At 46.7% G+C, this 22,984-nt stretch overlaps 2 protein-coding genes across 2 annotated transcripts in view; one reads left to right on the top strand and one right to left on the bottom strand.

Moving 5' to 3' along the window:
* Cog3 (component of oligomeric golgi complex 3) overlaps positions 1-2,334 on the top strand; it is a 54,611-nt gene extending 52,277 nt beyond the window's left edge. Inside the window, exon 23 of the mRNA XM_005355625.2 lies at positions 639-2,334. Coding sequence (XP_005355682.1) covers positions 639-668 — 30 coding nt within the window. The 3' untranslated portion in view covers positions 669-2,334. The remainder of the gene's footprint in view (positions 1-638) is intronic.
* A 6,823-nt stretch (positions 2,335-9,157) lies between these two features.
* The window catches only part of Erich6b (glutamate rich 6B), a 33,901-nt gene continuing 20,074 nt past the window's right edge, over positions 9,158-22,984 (bottom strand). The window contains exons 6-12 of the mRNA XM_005355647.1: positions 19,086-19,225; positions 18,176-18,237; positions 15,939-16,096; positions 12,734-12,819; positions 12,415-12,567; positions 10,127-10,355; positions 9,158-9,367 (exon numbers count right to left, since the gene is read on the bottom strand). Coding sequence (XP_005355704.1) covers positions 9,158-9,367; positions 10,127-10,355; positions 12,415-12,567; positions 12,734-12,819; positions 15,939-16,096; positions 18,176-18,237; positions 19,086-19,225 — 1,038 coding nt within the window. The remainder of the gene's footprint in view (positions 9,368-10,126; positions 10,356-12,414; positions 12,568-12,733; positions 12,820-15,938; positions 16,097-18,175; positions 18,238-19,085; positions 19,226-22,984) is intronic.

Raw genomic sequence — 22,984 nt, 5'->3', positions numbered from 1 at the left:
CTTCCGTTCACATTTTCTGGCCTCTTCCCTCCCTCCCTCCTTCCCTCCCTCCCTCCTTCCTTCCTTCCTTCCCTTTCTTCGGGCTGTGTCTGTGGATAGTTGGAGTTATATTGGGAAAAGTCATGGCTTCTAGTGTTCTACAAGTCTACAGCCAAAACTTGGGAGGGGGAAAGATCAAAGTGAAGGTCACCTTCAGCTAAATAGTGAGTTTGAGGCTAGCCTAAAATACACGAGTTTCTGTCTTTTTTTTTCTTTAAAGTCATTTAAATTCCAGCACTAAGGAAGCTGAGGTAGGGAGATCTTGAGTTTAGGGTTAGCCTGGGCTATACCTTAAATAAACAAAACAAACAAAATCATCATTTTAAAAATTCAGCTTACAATGGTGCTGTCCAAAACACTGGGTGGAACAAGGTGGCGTCGATTATGTGTATATGTCCACATTTGTGTGTTGCTTTGCTGTCACCTTCATTGACTGCGAGTGACTTGGGCTTGGATTTGGCAGCGGAGCGCAGCCCCCTGCAGGGCCTCCAGTGGCTGTAAACACCTCAGGCTCGCCCTCTCCTCCTTCTTTTGGGTCTGGAGACTTCCGAGGATGAAAGTCCGCAGTGACTAACACAGGCCTCCCTGTTTCTTTTCAGCTGAATCTCCTGCTGTCAGTTTCTAAATAGTTACCATGGACCATGGTGTCAACCGTCAGTCCCCTGGGAAAGGCCTGAGGAGTCCTGCAGTCTGCAGGGTGCCCAGGACCCCTGTGTGGGATGGCTCCTGAGAGACCAGTGTGCTGCTCAGTGCAGCCTGCAGAAGGAACCCTGAGTGAAGCAGAAGATCAAAATGCCAAAGATTGACAGCAGGGGGAGCTGCCTCAGTGACATGGTCTCCAGAAATGGAGAGGTATAAGAGGTGCCGGGTTCACAGTGACACGGCCCTTCACAGAGACTGTGCAATAAAATGTAGGTTACGATAAATAGTGTGGCCTTCGTAGGAACTCAACTTCCTGGAGCTGCTGGGTCCTGATTGCTCCTGTGGACACTGCAAGGCATTTATCCACCGGCATTCCACGGTTACTGTAACTTGGAGAAATCTTACTTCTGCATCCCAATGCAGGGTTTTCCCTGCCATCTTGAGGTTGCATTGGGAGTGGATTGGGTGCTTCTTAAGACGGCATCTTGGTTTTCCTGGACTCAGGCTATCGTCTTCCTATGGACTTGATGTGAGGCAGTTGCCAGAAGCCAAGGCCTCATGGAAGGCACTGTGCTCTCCTCATCTCCTGAACTGTGCTCTCCTCACGAGTCAGTGTGTCTCAGTAGTCAGACCTTCATAGTATGGGCACCAGTGTGAGTACGAGTTACTGCTGGAGAGAGAGAAGTCTGTGGGGGGTGGGTCCCAGGAGTGGAGCTTAGCGGCTGGCCTTCTGCTGACCTTGGTTGCAATCCTTTATAAAGTGAATACTCTTTGGTTGCCTATGTTGTACTAGACACCAGCCTAATGGGGTCCCCAGTCCTGCCACAACTGAACACCTAAGTGTGGCAAACACTGCCCGTACCCCGAACCTTAAACACGATACCAATCAAGAGTCAAAGGACTATAAGCATCCATGAATTTTCCTACAAATTCCTCTTTGAATTTGGCATTGGATTGGCTTAGACCCTGGTGTTAAGTAAATGTAGCCTGCTTCTTCAGTTAACTCAAACCGTAGTCTTGTGGCTGGGACAATGCTGAGGGCTCTGAAATAGGACAAGTGACCTCGTGGTGCAGGTGGAATGACAGGAGCAGCTTCTTGCACAGTGTGCATGTGGGTGACCCGTCCTGACGCAACAGGCCACTTGATTTTCTACGCGGTTTAAATTGGTGGTGGACGTTGCTTGGTAGAGCATATTACTCTATATTTTGGGAAACTCGAAGGTAAGAGGGTCCATATTTTTTTTTTTGCTATGAAATGAATGAGTTAGGAAGATTATACGTAACTATTTTAATACGTGTCTAATGTGATAAACTGTAATATCCAGTTCTGTGTATTATATGTACATTTGGTGTTCCAATAGCCTTTCCAAAGAAATGTGGGGTCATCGTGAGCACTGTTCTCAGTAGTCTGGTGTGCAGAGCAGGACACGCTCTCCGGAAGACACTTGTTCTTGGAAAACACTCAACACCTTACCAAGTGCTGGGAAGGTAGTACTGATCCAACTTGTTTGCTGAATGAATATTTGTTTAAATATGTACAGTTTCAAGTGTTTACTTATACAGAGTGTACATACTTTGAAATAATTAATTTAAGATGCTTTATATTATTTAGCTAGAAATTGCTGTTTTTAATAAATAAATTTTTTAAAAAAATAAAGATCTTTGCTTCCTACTTTGTTGTCATGTGTTTGGTATGCATGTGGATTATTTAAAATATTTTTTATATTTATTTATTTATTAAGTGTACAATATTCTTTCTGTGTGTATGCCTGCAGGCCAGAAGAGGGCACCAGACCCCATTACAGATGTTTGTGAGCCACCATGTGGTTGCTGGGAATTGAACTCAGGACCTTTGGAAGAGCAGGCAATGCTCTTAACCTCTGAGCCATAAAAATATTTTAGTTGGAAATTTTGTTGGGACCAGTTGTAGACTCGTGTATTTATAAGAAATAGTCCCCGATCAAAGTCTGCTCAATGGTAACATCTTACAAAGCTGTGGAGTTTACTATAACTGGGGTCTTAACAACAGTGCACTCTACTAATCTTTCCCTAGCTTTATTGTGTAATAATTAATTGTGAAAAGACATTTTTTATCTTTCTCTTTTTAGTTTTTTGAGACAAAGTTTCTCTGTATAGCCCTGGCAGTCCTGGAACTTATAGATCAGGCTGGCACAAACTCAGGTCTGCTTGCTTCAGCCTCCCAAGTGCTGGGAGGTGCACACCACACCCAGCTTTGGAGATGAGGAGGGTTAGTTTTCTGTTAAGGTAACACTTGAGATAAGCCAACTTTCGAACACCAGCAGCTCATTTTGGCTCACAGTTTTGGCTCCTGTCATGATGGAGACTGGCCCTGGTTTGTAGGCTGCAGAATAATCTACTATAGCCATTCTTGATTTTGACTGAGTTTATTAATTATACAGCAAGCACAAGTAACACATGGCAGATAGAAGCCTCCCGTAATACAAAGCATCATCAAATCAGGCACTCATATCCAGCACAAACTGGATCAACCTGATTGAGAGCAAACCAAGGAAATAACATCAAATTGGGCTTCCAACAGCCAGCAGAAATTGGGTAGGGTCACCAACCTGAGCAGATTTCTCCTCATGGGCGAGCTTCCAGCTGCCCCTTCTCAGGCAGGCATTTTTACACACGGGACACACAGGAGTAACCTGTGTCTTATACACTGACCTTTTTGATGTTTTCTTTGCCTCCGTCACAGAGCCAGAGGGGTCAGCCTGACCCCGGACAGTTTGGGGGGACTCTTTACATCAACACGCTGAGATGAGAGAGGGGCTTGCACAGTCACCAATACAATGTATACTGCAGTCCCCATTGTTTTGGGGCCCGTGGTAAGGCCGCATGTCATGGCAGGGGAGCATGGTACAGCAATTCCTAGCAGACTGTTTTAAAATCAAAAACCCTAGACAAGCTTCATGTTCCCAGAAAAGATAGTGCTCCCCCCCCACTCGGGAAATTCCAAAGCACAAGGACGCCCCACCACCTGATGGAGACTGATGGAGTGTCCTGACTCAGGGACAGGGTGACCTTGCTCTGCAAACAAACAACAAGCTGACTTAATAGGATGGGAAAGAGCAAAGACCTTGCACCCCTACCAAACCTCCCTGATGGCCCTGAAGGGCTTGTAGTTTTTACCTTTTACCCGCAGAGGAGCTCTAACTCCTCCCTACCTCGCTATGACTAGGGGGGCGAGTTTTGGTGATGAGTTACTAGCTAGCTAGCTAGCTCGCATTGCGCTTACAGTAACAATAAACCTTGCTTGTTGCAGTCTGGACTTCTCTGGTTTCTGGGGGTCTCTCTGGGGGTCATAATCTGGGCACAAGTTCCACTACCTTTGGTAGCAAACAAGTCTTGAACACATGGCCACTGGGGGACATTCCAGATCCAAACTAGAGTAAGAGAGATTTTTTTTTTTTGTTTTTTGTTTTTTGTTTTTTTAGTTGTAAAACTGCCAATTTCCCAAGTACTGTCGGCACAGATGGTTGCATTGAAATTAAGTAGTGTTGTAGTAACAATACAAACAAATTTGTATTTTCCCTTGGGGTTTAGCAACCCCAGATTTTTAAATTGTCTCCTGCTGGTACCTTATAAATAGGCTGTACAGTCAACCTTTTAAAGGGGGCTACTGGTTAATGCAGCGATTCTCAACTTTGGGGTTTCAATATCTTTGGCCAACCACTGACCCCCCCAAAAAATATTTACATTATAGTTCATAACAGTGGCAGAATTACAGTTAGGAAGTAGCAGCAAAAATAATTTTATGGTTGGGAGTCACCACAACATAAGGAACTGTATTAAACTGTATTAAAGGGTTTAGCACAAATAATAAAAACCCAGAGACAGATATTGGGGTTCAACCTGACGGTCAGAAAAGCAAAGCTCTTATCTCTACCTCAGACTGAAAGTGGGTGAGATCCTGTCTTCATGAATTCTCAAGACTCCACACCCCACACTTCACAGAGTTCCTGTCTCTTTCCCCTTATTCTCCTCTCTCCGCCCAGACATATCACTTGTCTCCATCTCCCTAGTGCTGGGATTAAAGGCCTGGGATCCCAACTACTGCTGGGATCACCTTCTGTAATACAAGGGCCTGCTTGTTGGGGGTTTCTGTCTGCCCCGTTCCCCAGCTGTTTAGTCCCAGAGAAAATCACACCGAGGTCTCCGTAAGTTATAAACTGATTGGCCCATTAGCTCAGGCTTCGTATTAGCTCTTATAACTTATATTAGCCCATTATTCTAGTATATGTTAGCCACATGGCTCAGTACATTTTTCAGAACAGCAGGTCACATCCTGCTTCTTGGGTGTCTGGACAGGACTGTGGAAAGAGCTTCCTTCTTCCCAGAATACTCCTGTTCTCATTGTCCTGCTTCTATTTCCTGTCTGGTTACCCTGCCTATACTTCCTGCCGGGCTACTGGCCAATCAGCGTTTATTTAAAACATAATTGACAGAATACAGAATTGTCCCACACCAACCTTCCTATGAGCTCTGTTTCTCTTTTAGACAGATTCAGTCTTGTGTAGCCCTGGGTGGCCTTGAACTCACCGAGATCCCTCAGACTCGGTCTCCTGGGGTCTGGGATTAAAGGTGTGTGCCACCACTCTGTGGCCTGTGTGATTGACTAGTATGGCTGCTTTGCCCTCTGATCATCAGGCAAGCTTTATTTATTAAAACACAAATAATATACTGCTATAGGAAGGTTGGGGACCACTAGGTTAGAGGGACCTGCACATGTTGGTGATGGACCTACTCAGGACAGAGGGACTTTGATTTTTTTCCCTCTGGGGTGCATTCTGTTTTCTGTTTTGTCTTTGAGACAGGGCTTCACTCTGTCGCCGAGGCTGGCCTCCTGCTCAGCAGTCATCAGGCCTCGGCTTTCGTACCGGTGGCGGTACAGGTGCATGCTATCACACGCTGCTTCCTTGGGAACCCTTCGGCAAAGCTGAGGCCAGTAGGAACCAGTGCAGCGTTTATAAGTCACCCCACCAATGTCTCGTTTTCCCTCTCAAACAATACAAGGTAAAGAAAGAGACATTTTCCAGCTCCATAACTAACTAAAGCTCTCTACAGTCACTTGTGTGCTTCCAATACAGATCATAAAAGGCTCTATAAATGAGCTCCCCTTTCCAGAGCAAACTGTTAAGCATTTGGCATATAGCTTCCAGATTTTTTCTGTGTATATTTTAAGACATTTTCTCTTGCCAGATTGATCCCTTTTACACAATTGAGGTTTAATTAGTGTGTCGAACCACACATTCATTTCCTGAAATGTTTTCAAATTGTACTTAAAACATTTTGCACCTGAATAGTTTAGCATCAGTCTCTTAAATAAGAATATTCTTTTGTAAGTCCCGGTGTTATTATCACTCCTGAAAAACAGATTCAGTATCTAGTATGTAGTCTATATGCCAACTTACTTACTGCCCCTCTGCACTCTTACAGATTTTTTCAAAGTCTATAGTTGGGCATTTTACTTGGTTGTCGTCACACCCCTCCAGCACCTTCTCTTTTGTGCATGCCTGCGTGTGTGATATGCATGTATGTGTATGCACATGCTTGCATGTGTGCATGGAAGCCCAAACTTATCTCGGGAGCCTTCCTTGATCGCTCTTCATCCTAGGTGTTGAGGCAGGGTCTCCTACTTGAACCCAGGGCTCCCTGATTTGGGAATCCTCTCCCTGTCTCCTGAGTGCTGGGATTATAGTTGGGCCAGGACATCCGCTCAGTATTTCTGTGAGTGCTGGAGCTCTAAACTCTGCTTCTCATGCTTGCCTGGTAACCACTTGACCTATGGAACCATTTCCCATGCTCCTGTCTTTCTTCCTCCCTCCCTCCCTCCTTTCCTTCCTTCGTCTTTTATTTTAAAAAGGCTAGCTATCTTATATAACCAACCAAAGCCTGGATTTTCCAAAGTTTTTCCAATAGTAAATTAGGTACCATACTATATGCAGTCTTCCCAAATACATGAAATGTTAGTCAAGGTGGACATGCACTTGGTCGTAAGTAAACACTACCCCCCTCTCCAACACAACAGGTTGCCAGGATCTACAGCAGTAGCCTGAGCAGTGCTGATGGCTCTATACCATCACCCTCATCAGGGGACAGAGACCCTTAGGTTGTCCTGACGAGTGTGCGGAGTCCTGAGACAATGTAGAAGGAGGGATTATTTTGGGTCATGACTTCAGTCCATGCTTGCTTGGTTCCATCTCCTTGGGCCTGTGGTGGGCTGAGTGTCATGGTGGGAAAAGAATAGTGGACCCAAACTGTTTATTTCGTGCATCAAGGATGTAAGGTGAGGAGGGGCCAGGGTTCCAATATCTCTTTAGAGGACACATCCCAGTTACCCAGTTTCTTTGCACTGGGTTCCATCTCTGAAAAGTTCCTCTACCTCCCAATAGTTCATCAGGCTGGGGACCAAGCCTTTGGTATAGTTAAGGGTGGGACGAGGGGGACATTTAAGATCCAAAGCAGCGGTAAGTGAAAAGGGTTCTGCATGCGTGGAGCATGGACGGAGTGCCAAGAAGACCCTGAAGTGTTGGTGTTGGTGTGTAGGGGATGTCCACACAGTCCCGTGTCTGTCACAGCGCATCACCTTGCAACCGTGTCCTGTTCCTGCAGGGACATCACTCGCCAATAAGGTGCCCCCAGAAGTGTCTGGGTGGCTCCTCTGAGAGCCTTCTTTAGTCCCACTCCAGCTGCTCAGGTAATGGTTTGGGGTAGTGACGTTGGTGAAAGTGGGTGACAGCCAGCCGGAAATCGTCAGGGGAGTGGGACACACAGGTGGCTGTCACTGCTCACACTAGAGAGTGGCTAATTGCCAGGCTGGGCCGAGAGGTGTTTGGTTTTCTTGGTTGCGGCTGGGGTTAAGGTCATTCCGGGAAGAATGGGTACCCTATGTGTATATAAAAGGCAATTTGTGGGGGGCCACCAAGCTCAGCTCCTACAAACTAGTCACCCCAAAGCTTAGGTGTCATGGAGCTTTGTTTACATTTCATAATTCCACCCTCCCTTGCCACACTGGGTTGGGCCGAAGGTATCTAATGGAAGCAGGATGAACCAGAGGCCACTAGGGTCTTCAAGAGTGCTAGGGGACAGAAACCCGTGGACTGAGACGTACAGAAAGCCTCTCTTGGACAAGCTGGGCATCCCAGGACAGGACCATCTGGCCACTGCTTTGGGGAGGGTTTAGCTAGGTGCTGACGCATTTCCCACCTCAGTCTAGTCACCCCAAAGCTACAGAGTGAATGACTTACCAGTGACCCAAAGAGCCCTAACTATCTGAGGAGTTGAACCTGTGGGTTCTGTGGGCCTGAGTTCAGCTTCTAGTATCGGGAGCGAAGTGCAGGCTGGTATTGGGTTTCTGTCTAGGTTTTGTTTTGCTGTGATGGAGCTGGGTGGACAAGTGGCCCTCTGTGATGGGGTCAGTGTTGATGACAGCCTTCACTGGGGTCCTAGAGTGAGGGGGTACTGCATCCTCAGCCTGGTGTGAATAACAGTGTTCCGCACTGCTCCCCCAATGTGCCAAAGCCAGGAGTGGCGTGTGACTTGCACAATGTCAGCGGCAACTTGATGGCTGGGACAGTCTTCCAGGGGGCCCCAGGATGGACTGGGATGGGTGTGGGTCCTGCCACAAAGTGGATGAAGGATTGAAGTGTTCTGGGGTAACCTTGAGGTTTGGAGATACTCTCAGATGGGGAATCGTGCAAATAACCACGTAGTTACAAGGCTGACGTCACTTAGTAGACAGGTAGCTTATAGGCTGTAAAGGGAGTCACTGTGCCCCTCTTGGCCTCCAAGTCTTCAAGAGAAATACCACCTGTGTCACAGAACCACGTGGTCCAACCAGCTCATGGCACAGGCTTGGTCAATGGGAGTCAGAATCATGACATAAAAGACCCAGGACAGGGGATGGGGGCTGACCCTGTAAACCAAGGGAAATGCAGGCACTCAGCCTTAACTAAGAGACACCCACCGGTGGAGGGGCCAAGCTAAGGATCTGCAGTGATCCTGGGATACTACCCGCATGAATGAATTCAATACTGTCCACTCTGTCACAGCAGGAACCATTGCTGGGCCCATTGTACAGATGGAGAAACTAAGGAATAGAGCTGCTTGCCCAAAGACACACAGATAATGAAGGACAGAGCTCGGTAGTCTATGTCTTCATGCAAGCAAGTACTGTTGGCCACAGAAGAATTTTCTGACCAGCGGGGACGGGAGCAAGGGGACAGGTGGTGACCAATGCCACTTACTGAGATGATGTGTCTCCTAGTAACGGTTAGGTGGGGGATGACCACTCAGTCTTCTCTGTGCCCAGCCACAGATTGTTTACCTTCTCCCCCCACCTTTTTTCTAACCCCCCAACAAAGGAACTGGTACAGGTCCTTAACTACAAGCTGCCTCGCAAAGACGTAAACAGAATCTAGTGGAGGCCCTAGACAACTTGGTGGCTGCCCTAAAGCCAGATTCGAGATTTCCTTGCACTGAGGTTGCTGAGTGCCTCCTGGACGACCTCTATTAAGTGTTCCAAGTCAGACAGGCTCAGGAAATTCAGACCCCTGCTTATTTTTCCCAGAAGGGCCTGGATCTTCCACGATGTTGGGCCGGGCTCTGTCTCCAGGACCGCCTTCTTCTTCATGGCTTGAAGCAGTTTCAGGTTTATAAACTGGGGGTACACAGAAGGCTGGATGAGGGTCAGTGCTGCCCAGATGCCATGCCCCAACCCAGGACTTAGTCCAATGAACGTCTCTGGAGCTTTGCCTTCGAGGGCTGATCTCATTTCCCTGTTCTGCTGCCTTATTTCCCAACAGGGCTGCTGTGCACGAGTGAAGCAGTGTGTGTTGACGCCATGAGCCTGCTCCACAGGAAGCATTTGGGGTGCTGGTTTCTCTGGTGCGCAATGCTGAGGTGCTGGCATGCTATGTGAACGTGGCTGAGTACGAGGAAGAGGAAGGTGATATGTGGTTGCAGTAGTTTGAATGAAAATGGTCTCTCTGTAAGTTCCTGCCTCCAGCTTCATGCCCTGCCTGAGTTCCTGCCCTGACCTCCCTCAGCCATGAGCAGTGATGTGGAAGTGTAGGCCAAACAAACCCTGTCCTCCCCGTGTGGCTTTGGTCATGGTGTTTTGTCACAGCAATAGAAACAGTAAGACAGGATTGTCATCTTGATTGGACTGAGAATCACCTTGGAGATTACTAAAGCACACTTCTGTGTGGGTGGCAGTGTCTTTAGATGGGGATTAATGCTTTGATGGATTTGGGATATGATGACATTATTGATGGGGTGATGAAGGGCAGGAGGTGCCGTCTAGCTGAGGGAGTAGGTCACCAGGAGCGCACTCTTGGGGACGGTACATTTTCCCTCACCCCGATCCTTTCTCATGTTTCCCTTCTCTGAATTCTGGTCAGGGCTGTAAAGACTTTACCTTGAACCTGGTGCCCATGTTTATGCAAATCCTCCTCCTTTTGGGGACAAAGAAGCAGAAGATGACCTTGTCCTGGCTCCTTATTTGTATATGGACATACTTGTTGAGTTTCAACGTGATGCACATCACGGGGGGTGCGTGCACGTGGAAGCTCAGGTTCCACCAGTTCCACGCCTTCTGATGCCAACCTTCAGGGAAGTAGTAGCCCAGGAGTTTGCTCAGGCTCAACCTGGGGGAAGGAGATGGGTCAGAAATCATGTCTACTGCTGGATCCTGGGACCCATCCCTCCTGTATCAGGGTCCCTGGTCCCCTCTGATCCTTCCACTATCCCTTCTCTGCCTGGGCCCATAAGGTTTTGGTGAGTGTGTTGGCTAGTTTTATGTCACCTTGACACAAGCTATAGGTCATCTAAGAGGCTCCCTCAACTGAGAAAATATCTCTGTAAGATTTGACTGTAGGCAAGCCAGTAGGAAGTTTTCTTAATTAACAATTGATAGGGGAGGGCCTAGACCCTTGTGGGTGGTGCCACCTCTGGATCGGTGGTCCTGGGTTCTATCAGAACACGGAGTGAGCAAGTCATGGGGAGCAAGCCAGTAAGCAGCACCCCTTCATGGCTTCTGCATCAGCTCCTGCCTTCAGGTTCCTGCCCTGTTTCGGTTCCTGTCTTGATTTCCTTTGATGAACAGTGATGTATAAGTGAAATAAAGACTTCCAAACTTGCTTTTTAGTCATGGGGTTTCATTGCAGCAGTGGTAACCCTAACTAAGACAGAGGGATAGAGAGGTCCCAACAAGGATTGTGCAGCCAAGTCCAGGCTCTGTCTTTCAATCCAGACATGGCTTCTCTTGGCCTCATGCACCGCAGCCTCCCCTCCTGCACTTCCCTCTCGGCTCCCATGATCCCTTGAGAGCTTTGCAGCACTGTTCTCCACCCTGTGGATCCCAGGCCCACGGTGTGGAATCTTGAGGATGGGGTCAGCTCTCACTCCTGCTCTGACCAGCTCTCTGCCAAGCGGGCGTTGACAGACCTTGGGGTTATAGCTGCTATTTGATGCCTTTTAGACCCCCTTTTCATCAGGAAGTGTAAACGTCCTAAGATCTTGTGCCTCTAATTTTATATACAACTCAGGGAAAATGACTGCCATCTTTTGGGTCCAAGTTTCTTCACCTACAGTGACCATATCCTGGATTCCTTCAAGTTACCTTCTGTCCTTAAAACTTTAGAGTTAAGAGACCCCACTGCATGTCACCAGACAAGATTTGTGATCGTTAACTGTGTTTCTTGCCTCAAAGCCCCGAGCTTCCTGTATCCAGGACCTGACTTTGCAGACAGCATGCTCTTCTATACATGTGACCATCAGAGGAGAGCAGATCATAAGGAAACGAACCAGGAGATGGCATTTGAAAGCCAAGGCCAGATGGCCGAGAGTAGACTTTTAGAAATAAAAGGGCACCTTGCTTTGATGAAAATAAGTTAACCCAAGATAATATGTTTCTCCCACATGGTAATCACTTCGTCTGGAACAAGAAGTACTGAACAGCCGGGCGGTGGTGGTGCACACCTTTAATCCCAGCACTCGGGAGGCAGAGGCAGGCGGATCTCTGTGAGTTCGAGACCAGCCTGGTCTACGAGAGCTAGTTCCAGGACAGGCTCCAAAACCACAGAGAAACCCTGTCTCGAAAAACCAAAAAAAAAAAAAAAAAAAAAGAAGTACTGAACACCCAAGAAAGGTTGAGAGGGATAATCTGAGGGGACCTTGTAACCTTGAACTGGAAAGGGAAGACTTTCACCATTACCAGAACTAGTGACTTAAGAAACAAGTTTGTTCTGTGAGTTCGAGGCCTGCCTGGTCCACAGAGCTAGTTCTAGGACAGCAAGGACTGTTACACAGAGAAACCCTGTCTCAAAAAAAATCAAAAAACCAAGTTTGAGCTTAATGAAATATTTGGAATATGCCTTTTGACTCTGGATTCTGTATATGATGTGTGTGTCCCTAAGCCCCACTCCCAGATTCCTGAAATAGTGCACCCCAGGGCCTTCTGGGGGCGGTTCTCACAAGGTTGGGAGGTTTCGAGGTGAAGTCAGTGGCTTGTGGTCATAGAGGCCAGGATGGCTCTTTCACTCTGGGGGATGCTGTGGCACCTTCCCTGAGGGCAAGGTCTGCACTAGTTCTTCGTGACACCCCTTCTCATGTTTCCAATGTGCACAAGTTAGGAGGCAGGGAGCAGACTTCCGCCATACAGCTTCCACATGGCCCAAGTGGTGGCGACTCAAGTCTCACACTTACCAGATCTCCCCGTCCTCGTTGTAGAAGGTGGCATGGCCAGAGTTGGTGACAAAGCCTCGGATCTTCCTTTCTACACAGTCTTCCAGAACAATGTATGTGACCCTGGAGACTCCTTTGCAGGCGATCAGCAGAGCCAGATTCCCTGACGGGTAGCTGCGAGTTGGTTAAGGCACAAGCAGCCTCTTGGGACAAGCCCTCTCTCCCAAAGAAAGGTTAGGCACCAAAGAGGACACAGTTCTCAGTCAAAACATATATGCTAGGCCAGAATCACCAACATTTGAAGTGTCAACACGAGCATCCCTTCTTCCCCAGTGGATACTATATTTGGCCCGTGCCATTAGGAAAAAGAATATGGAAAGTATTCCCACTGCGGTAGGTAATTATTTTTCCATCACCTTGGTGTACCTGGGAAGAAGAGAGAAGGAAAGCAGGCAGGTGACAGCTGTCCTTCAGAGAGAGGTGGGGTCACTAGCATGCTCACTCAGCTCCTGCATCTTCGTGCTCTGAGCACTCATCTGCTATCTTGCTTGGAAAGGTGGCTTAGCCATCAAGAGCACTGGCTGCTCTTGCAGAGGGACCAGGTTCGAATGAAAACACACAAGGTGTTCACAACTAATTGTAGCTCTGGTTCCAGGGGATCCAACAGCCCCTTTTAACCCCCACAGGCACCAAACGTGTACCTGGCATACATACATGCAAGCAAATAACTCATACACGTAAATAAGTCTTAAGAAAGACTTATTTACCACTGCGGAGGCAACATGTGTGAAATGAAGGGGAGGGTTAGGTCTCTCAAACCTTTGAGGAACCTCCTGAGTGTTTGGTGATCACACCATCTCTGGCACGCATCTCCCCAGTGCCCTTTCACGGTTCCTTGTAAGTGGGTAGGGACCTATCTACTCATTCCGTACTCCATTAGGCCTTCATTTTTATTTGACTGATTGCATCCCCAGGAATGCTCTTTTTCGGGTGAGGCCATACTCTGGCACTAGAGGTCAATGCATTAGCATGTCCTTTTAAGGGAACATAGCTCAACCCGTAACATTGGTAAATTTTAGTTTTTAAAACCTTGCTCTTGAATTAGTTTTAGTAAATTATATTTTTTTTCTAGGAAATTATCGTTTTATGTAAAACTTTGCATTTATTGCCATACAAAGCTTGCTTGCTAAAAAAAAAAATCTCAACTTCCTCTGTCCTTATGTCTTCATTCCTTTTATACTTAAAAACATTTTTTTCCCTTGGATCAATCTTGCCAGAAAGCCTGCTTGCTTTACTAGGTTTGTTTTTCTCCACGCTGGTTTATGTTTTATTTATTCTAGTTCTTTGTTTATGCCTTGTAAGTTTCTTTCTTATATCTGAATGCGATTTGGATTTTTACCCTTCTTCTTCATGATCCTCCTCACTTCTTCCTGAATTTTCTGAGTAGTTAAAATAATGAGGTCCAGATATTGTTTGGACCTGTTTCCCAGGAGTGAAACTATCTCATTTTTCTCCTTATTTCATCTTAATATTTTCAAGGACCAATATGATTTCTTCTTTGACGTTGAAGTTATGTAAGTGTGCTTACATTTGGCAATGAATATGGCGTATCTGGTGAAACCGTCCTTACTAATTAAAATGCATTGGAGTACCTAGTTTATATGATATTTGCTGAAGTTTGTTGAGTGGGCTATTGTGTGCCATGGGTCACTGCAGATATCCCATGGGTGTTTGGAAAGGCTATGTGAGTTGATTAAGCTAATTGGAGAATGTTTATTGAAGTGAGGCCAGGTGTGGGGGAGTGAAGGAGCCAAAATCTGGTGGGACTTCTAACCTTACCATGGTCTATGTAAGCTGGAGAGCCCTTTCCCTTGTTTACAGAAGTTGGGTTGGGTTGTCTGCATGTCCCTTCTGTGCAGAGGACCAGGAGTTGGAGGTTGTGGGCATGTATGGAGGTTGGAAGATACACCATGGTGGACAGTGCTGCCTTCCCATTTCCTCCCACTTCACCAAAAACAAAGCCATCAGGATCATGTGAACATCGCTAGTTGATTTTACTCTGAGTACAAACTCATGGCATTCCATTCTCGATACCCAGCTGGAGTCTCCTGCCCAGCTCTCTTGCAGCTAAGTAGGGCTTATGTAACTCACATAAGTTACAACTCGTCCTCCTTGATGGAATTTAAATGTGGCTTCTAGCTTTGGGAATTCTGTCAAGGCAACTAGTCACCAGAACTCTGGGATGATAAAGACTGCTGATAGAAGGCCCAAGATCTTTGAGACCCACCTCCTCAGAAAAACCACCCAAAGAGCTTCAAAATGGAATGGATGTAACATGAGCAAGAAACGTATGTCTGTTTGTTAAGCTGCTTGCTTGCAGTGTTGAATGAGTCCTGACTTCAGTGCCTCAGTAACCCGGAGACAGTGGCTCTATGCGACCAGCAGCTACTATGGTTCAGATCTTACTCTAAAGCTTGCACACTGAAGCTGGGCTCTGGTGGTGCACGTCTTTAATCCCAGCACTTGGGAGGCAGGGGCAGGCAGATATCTGTGAGTTTGAGGCCAGCCTGGTCTACAAGAGCTAGTTCCAGGACAGGATCCAAACCTACAGAGAAACCTTGTCTCGAAAAATAAAAAAAAATTCAAAGAAAAGAAAGAAGGAAAGAAAGACCCCAAAAGAAAAGAAAAGAAAAAAAAAAGAAAGAAAGAAGCTTGTGCGTTGAAGGTGTGGTCCCCAGCAGATGGTACTACTGGGAGGTGGTGTGGACTTCGCTGGAAGAAGTAGTTCTGGGACTCGTGACCTTGGAGGTCAAATTGAGACCCTGGCCCTTTCCTTGACTTTTAGCTTCCTGCACACAGGCACTAGAAGCTTTCTCAGCCTATGCCTTCCCCTGTGGCATTACATCTCACCACAGGCCTGAAGGCACAGAGCCGAGCCACTGGGGACGGAGCTTGACAACTCATGTTTCTATTTTTTCTCTATTTTCCTTTCCTCCTTCTTTCTCTCTTTTCCTCCTTTCTTCCTCCATCTCTCCCTTCCTTCCTTCCTTCCTTCCTTCCTTCCTTCCTTCCTTCCTTCCTTCCTTTTTACCTCTCCCTCCCTCTTTTCTTCCCATCTCTCCTCTTTCTCTCTGTCAGGTCTTGATATATAACCCAGACTGACTTCTAACTCATGATCCTCCTGCCTCAGCCTTCTAGCTCCATTCTATGCATGTACTACACTTGATGTATCTGTTCCCTGCATAACTGATTTTTAAAGTATTGATTCGAATTTATCACCGAGGAAACTGCCTATTATATTACATAGTTTATTATTAAAGGTTATTTCCTTACAATCTCATTGTCTTATAGGGAGAAGACGCTCAACAGCCTACACGGGCAGCTGGGTCTTGACATATTGAGAGCTTTTTTTTTTTGTTCTTGTTTGTGTACACTTTAGATATTGGCCCTGACAGCTCTCTGATGATGCACGTGCCTCACCAGACCCGGGAACAAAACCAGAAAGCCTGTTCACAGTGAACACACCAATTTGTTGCCATGCTTACCTTCATCTTTGCCTGTATCCATTCTGCGTCTAGCTTTAACGTCTTCTTGATAGTAGAAACATGCCTTCTGATTTCTTCTGCCTCTGGCTTCTGGGGCTGTTGCAGAGTTGATATGAGGTACGTGATGGTAGTGGTGCTCTCCTCGTGCATCTTCTGACCTCCTGTTCAGAGAGGGCATGGCTGCGGCTTACGGTCGGGTGACGGCATCAGGCATGGTGTTAGTGGGGGACGAGGAACCAAGCTATGAGCCATCTATCAAGGTGCTGCGGGCAGAGGTGGAGCAGCCAGCACGGTCTTGAGGCTGCAGGGGTGAAGCTGTATGCTCGCTACACAACAGTGGGTACTGCACTTCTCATGGCTGCTGGATAAATACATGGGCTGCCTCGAGGGTTCACTTTGCCAAAAAAAGGAAATGTACTTTGAACATGTTATTGTGATGTAAATGTCTGTTAACGTGTTGTTAAAGATATAGGAGGAAGCTCTTCTTTTACAGTCTGATGACTGGGACTCTGTGATTATCTTCACTTCAATTGCATCTAGTTTTAAATTATTTATTCATTTACTGAAATAGGAACTCATGCAGCTCAGACTGGCATTGACCTCCTGATCCCCCCCCCCACCTCTGGAAGGCTAGAATTACAGGCACAAGCTTCATTTAGTTCCCAGTTTGTGCAGTGCTAAGGTTTGAACCCAGGACCTACTACACGTAAGCCCCAGTGACACATGAAAACCAAGAGTTTTGCATTTTGATGGTTTATAATTTAAGTTGTAAAGCTGTATCATGTTCTCATGTGCTGCCTCCTCCTTCCTATTCTTGTTTTTGTTCTTATTCTTCTCCTTCCTTCTCCTTTTTGTTTTGTTTTTGAGACAGGGTTTCTCCGTGTGGCACTGGCTGTCCTGGAACTCACTCTACAGACAACACTGGCCTCGAACTCAGAGATCCACCTGCCCCTGCCTCCTGAGTGCTGGGATTAAAGGTGTGCGCCACCACCACCACCTGGCTACCTTGTGACTTTTCATTGGAATGGATCGTTCTAGATAGGAGATGCTATCTCATTTAGTTATGCAAAATAAAAACCCAAAGACCCTTGTTCTGAAATGACTAAGAATTTCAAGACAATGCCAGCAGGGCTTTATAACAAGCACACAGCTCTTCTTGAAGTGGCTCCCTGTGTGATGGTGTGTTAACTCAACCTTAGCTTGGAAATTAGAGCATTCAGAAACATGGGGTAATGTATCAGTAAGACGGGGCAATAGGGCAGGCAGAGGAAACAAGTAGACAGCATCTCCAAGGTGCCTGGAGGTTCCCTTGTGACTGGCTACATCAGGACCACGAAGGGGAAGCCACTCTCCCATTAAAACCATTGCTTTTTCTGTGTAGGCTGCTCAGACATTTTAGGCTTCAGGTGTCCAGAGCAGCAGGGTGTAGGCACAATGGTGGCACACTACGGTGAGTCCAACCTCATTGTTTTCTTTTCAGATTAGGAGTTGTGCTGGTTGGTTCTAACTGTCAACTCGACACAACCCAGGACTGCACAGGAAAGAGAGTTTTAATGAGGAATTATCTAGATCAGGTTGGCCTGTGGCAGGTCTGTGGGTCAGTCCTGGTTGTGGGAAATGTCTTAATTGTTAATTGATCTAGGCAGAAACAAGCCATTATGGGTGGCACCATTCCCGGTGGGGGGGTGTGTGTGGCGTGGCAGTCCTGAATAGTCTTAGAGAGGAGAGACCTAGCAGAGGGCAAGCAAGTATGATGGGGAAGCTCAGCCAATCACATTTGGCTAGGGTGTGGCTGCCTGGGGCAAAGGAAGAAAGGAAGAAGCACCTGGGGATTGGGTGCCCTACACTGCTTTTATTTATTTTTTATTTATTTATTTATTTTTATTTTTCGAGACAGGGTTTCTCTGTAGCTTTTGGTTCCTGTCCTGGAACTAGCTCTTGTAGACCAGGCTGGCCTCGAACTCACAGGGATCTGCCTGCCTCTGCCTCCCGAGTGCTGGGATTAAAGGCGTGCGCCACCACCGCCAGGCTCCGACGCTTGTTTTGTCTTTTTCTCCGCTGCGCATGATTCTCGCTGGACCCCGGTCATGTGAGTTTCCCTTTATCCCAATTATTAAAAATTATATTCCTTGCTTTTGAGCTGGTCTGGTTAATTCTGACTACCGGTCGACCACGCCCCTTCACAAGTAAGCAAACAAAGACCAAACGTGGGTGGAGGCTGGTAGAACGGCGCTTACCTTCACGGTTGTTTATAATCCACATAATTGCTTCTTTGTATTTTTCAAAATTTTTCTTCAGCCTGAAAGGAATGGAAACAATCTTCAAAAGTCAAGTTTGATCCGTGTTGGCGTATCGCAGAACACGGTGCTTCGGGCCTAGAGGCTGTGGAGTCTTACATCAGGGAACGCTAGACGGAGAGCTGGGCTGTCTGATTCCCTTCCGGTCAGTGATCTCAAATATTAAGGGATGTCCCGCTGGCATCTACTCAGTTCTTCCCCCATGGCTTGCGACTTCAATTGATCTTTCAAAAATGAATCCAGTGGGGTTCACGCTGGGGCCAGAGGCAGGCATAGAGGTTCGGATGCCAGGGTAGCTATGAGTTAAGTACCTGCAGCCTGCTTTCCTTTGGCTTACATCTGGACATGGCTTGGAAAAACAGCCCGTCCACGAACTGACCAGAGCCATTCAAAAGCCCTTGAAACACAAACAACCACATACAACCATATAGATGGCTAGATCCAACCAAATAGAAAGGACACCCGCATCCATCCAGACAGACTGCAGAACAGGCCTGGTAGGACGATTTCAGTGTGTGACTTATCTTTAAAGACAGACCAGGCACCACCTTCAGCATCGATCAAGGCCTTTTACCTGTGCTCGTGTCGACGTACAAATCAAAGACACTGCTTGCCTTTGCTTTTATTTTGTGCCCCTCATCCTTATGATTTCCTTCCTTGTGAACTTTGGGTCTGGCAACCAGATCTTGTGAGCATCTGACTCCTGGGTGTTACCCATGTCCTTGTGCCTGGCTTGGGCTTGCTTCCTGACTCTGGCCTCCAGCCTGACCCTAGTTCAGGTCTCTTCCCCCTGTTTGACACATCTGGTTTCCTGGAACCCACTGACCAGCTACCCTCATCAGTTACTTACAAGAGTCCCAGCTTCTTCCTGTTTTCACCCTCCAGCAGTTTGCTCAGGGGCATATCCACGTCCTCCGGTTCCAGCTCGTGCTGAGACGCCAGCTCCCTGAGGATCTCTCTGAACACAGACTGATAGGTGCTGGGAAGAGACTGCAAAAGGATCACCAGATGACGTAACCCGGACGTGGAGATTGATGCTTTGTCAGCTAATAATTTTCCTGACTCGTGTGCCAGGGGACATTTTAGTACATTGCTAAGAAATACCAATTGTGTGTGCGAGGCTGCTGAAGGGCTAGGAGGCTTCTCTTAAAGAAATTGTCCAGGGCCAGGATGGTGGCCACCCAAGCCTGACAGCCCTAGTTTGATTCTTGAAACCTATGTTAAGAACCAGATGTAGTGGCCTGCATCTGCAATCCCAGCATTCCTATGGTAAGAGAGTAAAATTACTCAGAAGCTTGGGATAACTATCATAGAGTTTGCAGAATGACAGCAGAAAAAGCAAGACAGACTCTTTCAATAAGAGAAAGGCAAGAACCAACTCCTAAGACTTGTCCTCCAACCTCTACACACATGCTGTGGTACACACACACACACACACACACACACACACACACACACACACACCATCACTACGTCAAAATTCAAAAGGATAAAGAAATCTCCCACTACTATTAGACCCTCTTCCTGCCCGCCACCCAATCCCTGAAGAAGCGTGTTTAGTATCTGCATGCTAAGAAATCTTTTGGGAACATAGAATCATGGTTTGACTGTGGAGATAGTTATAGATCCACTTCCATGTTTGAAGCATGCAGCAGGATTTCTGCATCCTACACGTGACCGAGCTCCCAGGGATGGATGATTTACTCAAGGCCAAGGCTTTGCAACACCCAGTGTATGGGGGTAGTGTGACATTCGAAGGGGCTTCCATTGTGGTCTTACTCTGTGTGTGTTCATAGAAGGGTCCGTTCTGTGCTGGTGACTGTGGCTGACCCACAGATGACTCCTCACAGTGTTTCTTTCTCCCACTGTTTTGATAGGGATGAAGGTGGACTTCTTGGAGAGCAGGTAGGGACTGGGCATACCTGTGCCCAGAGCATCTCCAAGCCGAGGTTGTTATGGACGTTATTGGTCAATGTGTGATAATGGAGTGTGTACTGCTAATGTGCTCGCCTCCTACAGTGAGCAACTAACCTGTTATAACTTTTCAAAGTTACATCCAATGTGGCGCCGTTACAAGAATACGGTTTGTGGTCCGTGGTATTTCTAGGTTAGGGAGACGGTTTAGGACGGACTTGCCTGGTCCACATCTCTGAATCCCTTTTCTTCACAGCCCACACCATTGCTTCAGAGAAGGTTGAGGTTAAGGCTTTTGTTACTGGCATCCCTGCCTCCATGTTCCTGGTGACAGCCCTTCCTTAGGGATGGGATGACTGTTTGCCTTGCCAGTGATCTCTCATCACTTTATGTCCCAAGTTCTATTTACTAAGTGTCCACTGTTGTCTCCCAGGTACTGGACCCAAGCGAATGGGCTCACTCATGGGTCTTGTCTTATCTAGGCTGTGCTACTCCACTCTGGTGTGTGACATCATGTGGGTGAAGCTATTTATTCTCTCTGTGATGGTAAGTTTGTTTGGCACCCCAGAGGTGAGGTCTCCTATGCCCATAAACCCTCTTAGGTAAATCTCTAGTTGTTAGAATTTAAAAAAAAAAAAAAAGCTTGCCCAGGAAAACTTGTAGCGACATGCATGTATCTTAGAAGTAAAAAAACAAGCAATAGTAACTAGAAATGACAAGTGGATTGAGGAGTTGGGATGCCAGTAGGAGGACTCAAGCTCACTCTGTCTAATCCCTTCAAAAGCTTCCTGCTCCTAGACTGGCTAAACTTGCCCGTACATGCTTTCTACCGGGTTGCTTGGAGAAGTCCTATTTTGCCAGGTTATATTGTTGGGAGCCACACTTTGGAAGTTGAATGCATGCAGAAAGGTCCACATGTTAAGGCCATATGCTCCATGGTAATTATGGGACCTTTAAGATATGGGACTTAGTGAGAGGTCCTTAGACAGCTGGAGGCATGCCTCCTAAAGGGGTTGCATGACCTTTGTCTTCCGCTGTGCCTTGCTTCTGGCTCAGGATATGGCAGAGGCCTGATGTTCTTGGATGTGAGCCTCCAGAACAGTGAGCCAAACTAAACCTTACTTTGTGAGTAGCCCATGCCAGGTATTTTGTCACAGTGCTACAGAGCTGCCGAAGACCCCGCCTGTCAGGAGGTCTGGGGTCTGTGCCCTGGTCCTGCCTCTGAGTCACAGGCATTCAGTGATTCCACACCAAACTCTCCAACCAAGAGCTTTCTCCTTGGCTTTAGCTGGACTTTCTCTGGATGTCCTACAGGTGCTTAGCACTCACTGTGGGTCAAGTGGAAGTGTTCTCTTTAACCTGCAAGCCTGCTTTTCTTCTCTTTACTGTCCCAGTCTCCTGAGTATTGCTGCATCCTCTGTCATGTTCCTAAGCAACCAGACATCATTACTATTCATCTAGACTAATTGTGAAGTTGCTTTTCTCCCTGTGCTCAGGTTCTCCATTGCAACTCACCATTGGTGTGGAACAATGGTCTGTATTCTGTCAATTATATTTTAAATAAATGCTGATTGGCCAGTAGCCAGGCAGGAAGTATAGGCGGAACAACCAGACAGGAAGTAGAGGTGGGTCAAGGAGAACAGAAAAATTCTGGGAAGAAGGAAGTCCTAGTGTGCAGTGACCCAGTCACAGAAGAAGCAAAATGTGACTGCCTCGCTGAATAAGGTACCGAGCCATGTGGTTAACATAAACAAGAATAATGGGCTTAACGATTGCGGGAATGGGAAGGACAAAAAACTCAGTCAACACGCCATCTACAAACTGCAAGAGTGACTTTAAAAATGCAAAATTGACTCTCAATATTTCAGAGCATTCTGGCTGGATCTCCTAATATATATATATGTGTGTGTGTGTGTGTGTGTGTGTACGTAAACAATGTATAATATATGTTCAAATACATCTCAGTTATACTTTTTAAAAGATTTCTTATAAAAGTAGGAAAACACCCAAATGATTTATGAAATACTTTTTGAGCATGAAAAGACCTTTTAATATGTGTATAATAATAGCTAGTAGTCATAAGAGAAAATATTGATCAATGAGACTATATAAAAATGAAAAATGACCATTTTATGGGGGAATACCATAAAGGATTTGAAATACAAAGACTGAAAAAAACCTTTACAACACAGATGTCAGAAAAGCACTAGGTTCTTCCATGCATCAAAAAGTTCCTACAGGGCTGGAGGGATGACTCGGTGGTTAAGAGCACTGGCTAGGTCCAGAGAACCTAGGTTTGGTTCCCAGCACTCACACGGTGCCTCACAACCATCTGTAACTCCAGACCCAGTGGATCTCACTCAGCCTGGCCTCTGTAAGCATCAGGCATGAAGACATACATGCAGACAAAACACCCATACACTTGAAATAAATTGAAGAAGTTCCTATAAACCTGGAAGGAAGAGATGCAATCAGCAGACTGGAAGGACAGCCGAAGACATCGGCCAGGTGCGCAGAAGGGACACACGAGGCCCATGAGTGGGAAAAGCCCCCATCATCATGCAGTCTAAGTGCAAAGAGCAACACGTCACCATTTGCACTCCACCAGATGGGTCCTGGCGATGACCCTCCTGGAGGGGCTCTCTCACAGTCTCTTGGGAAAAGCAAAGCGGCACAAATGATTTGGATGGAAACTTGCCAGTTTTGTTTGTGTTGTTTTGGTCACAGGGCTTTATAGTGTAGTCCAGACTGATCCAAACTCATTAACTTACTTGGACCTCCCCAGTGCTGGGGTTGCAAGTGTGGGCTATCACACACAACTGTCATTATATCTAT

Source organism: Microtus ochrogaster, chromosome 17 (assembly GCF_000317375.1).
Source record: "Microtus ochrogaster isolate Prairie Vole_2 chromosome 17, MicOch1.0, whole genome shotgun sequence".
NCBI lineage: Eukaryota > Metazoa > Chordata > Mammalia > Rodentia > Cricetidae > Microtus > Microtus ochrogaster.
Note: the sequence above shows the minus strand (reverse complement) of the source record. Positions and strands in the feature narration are given on the sequence as shown.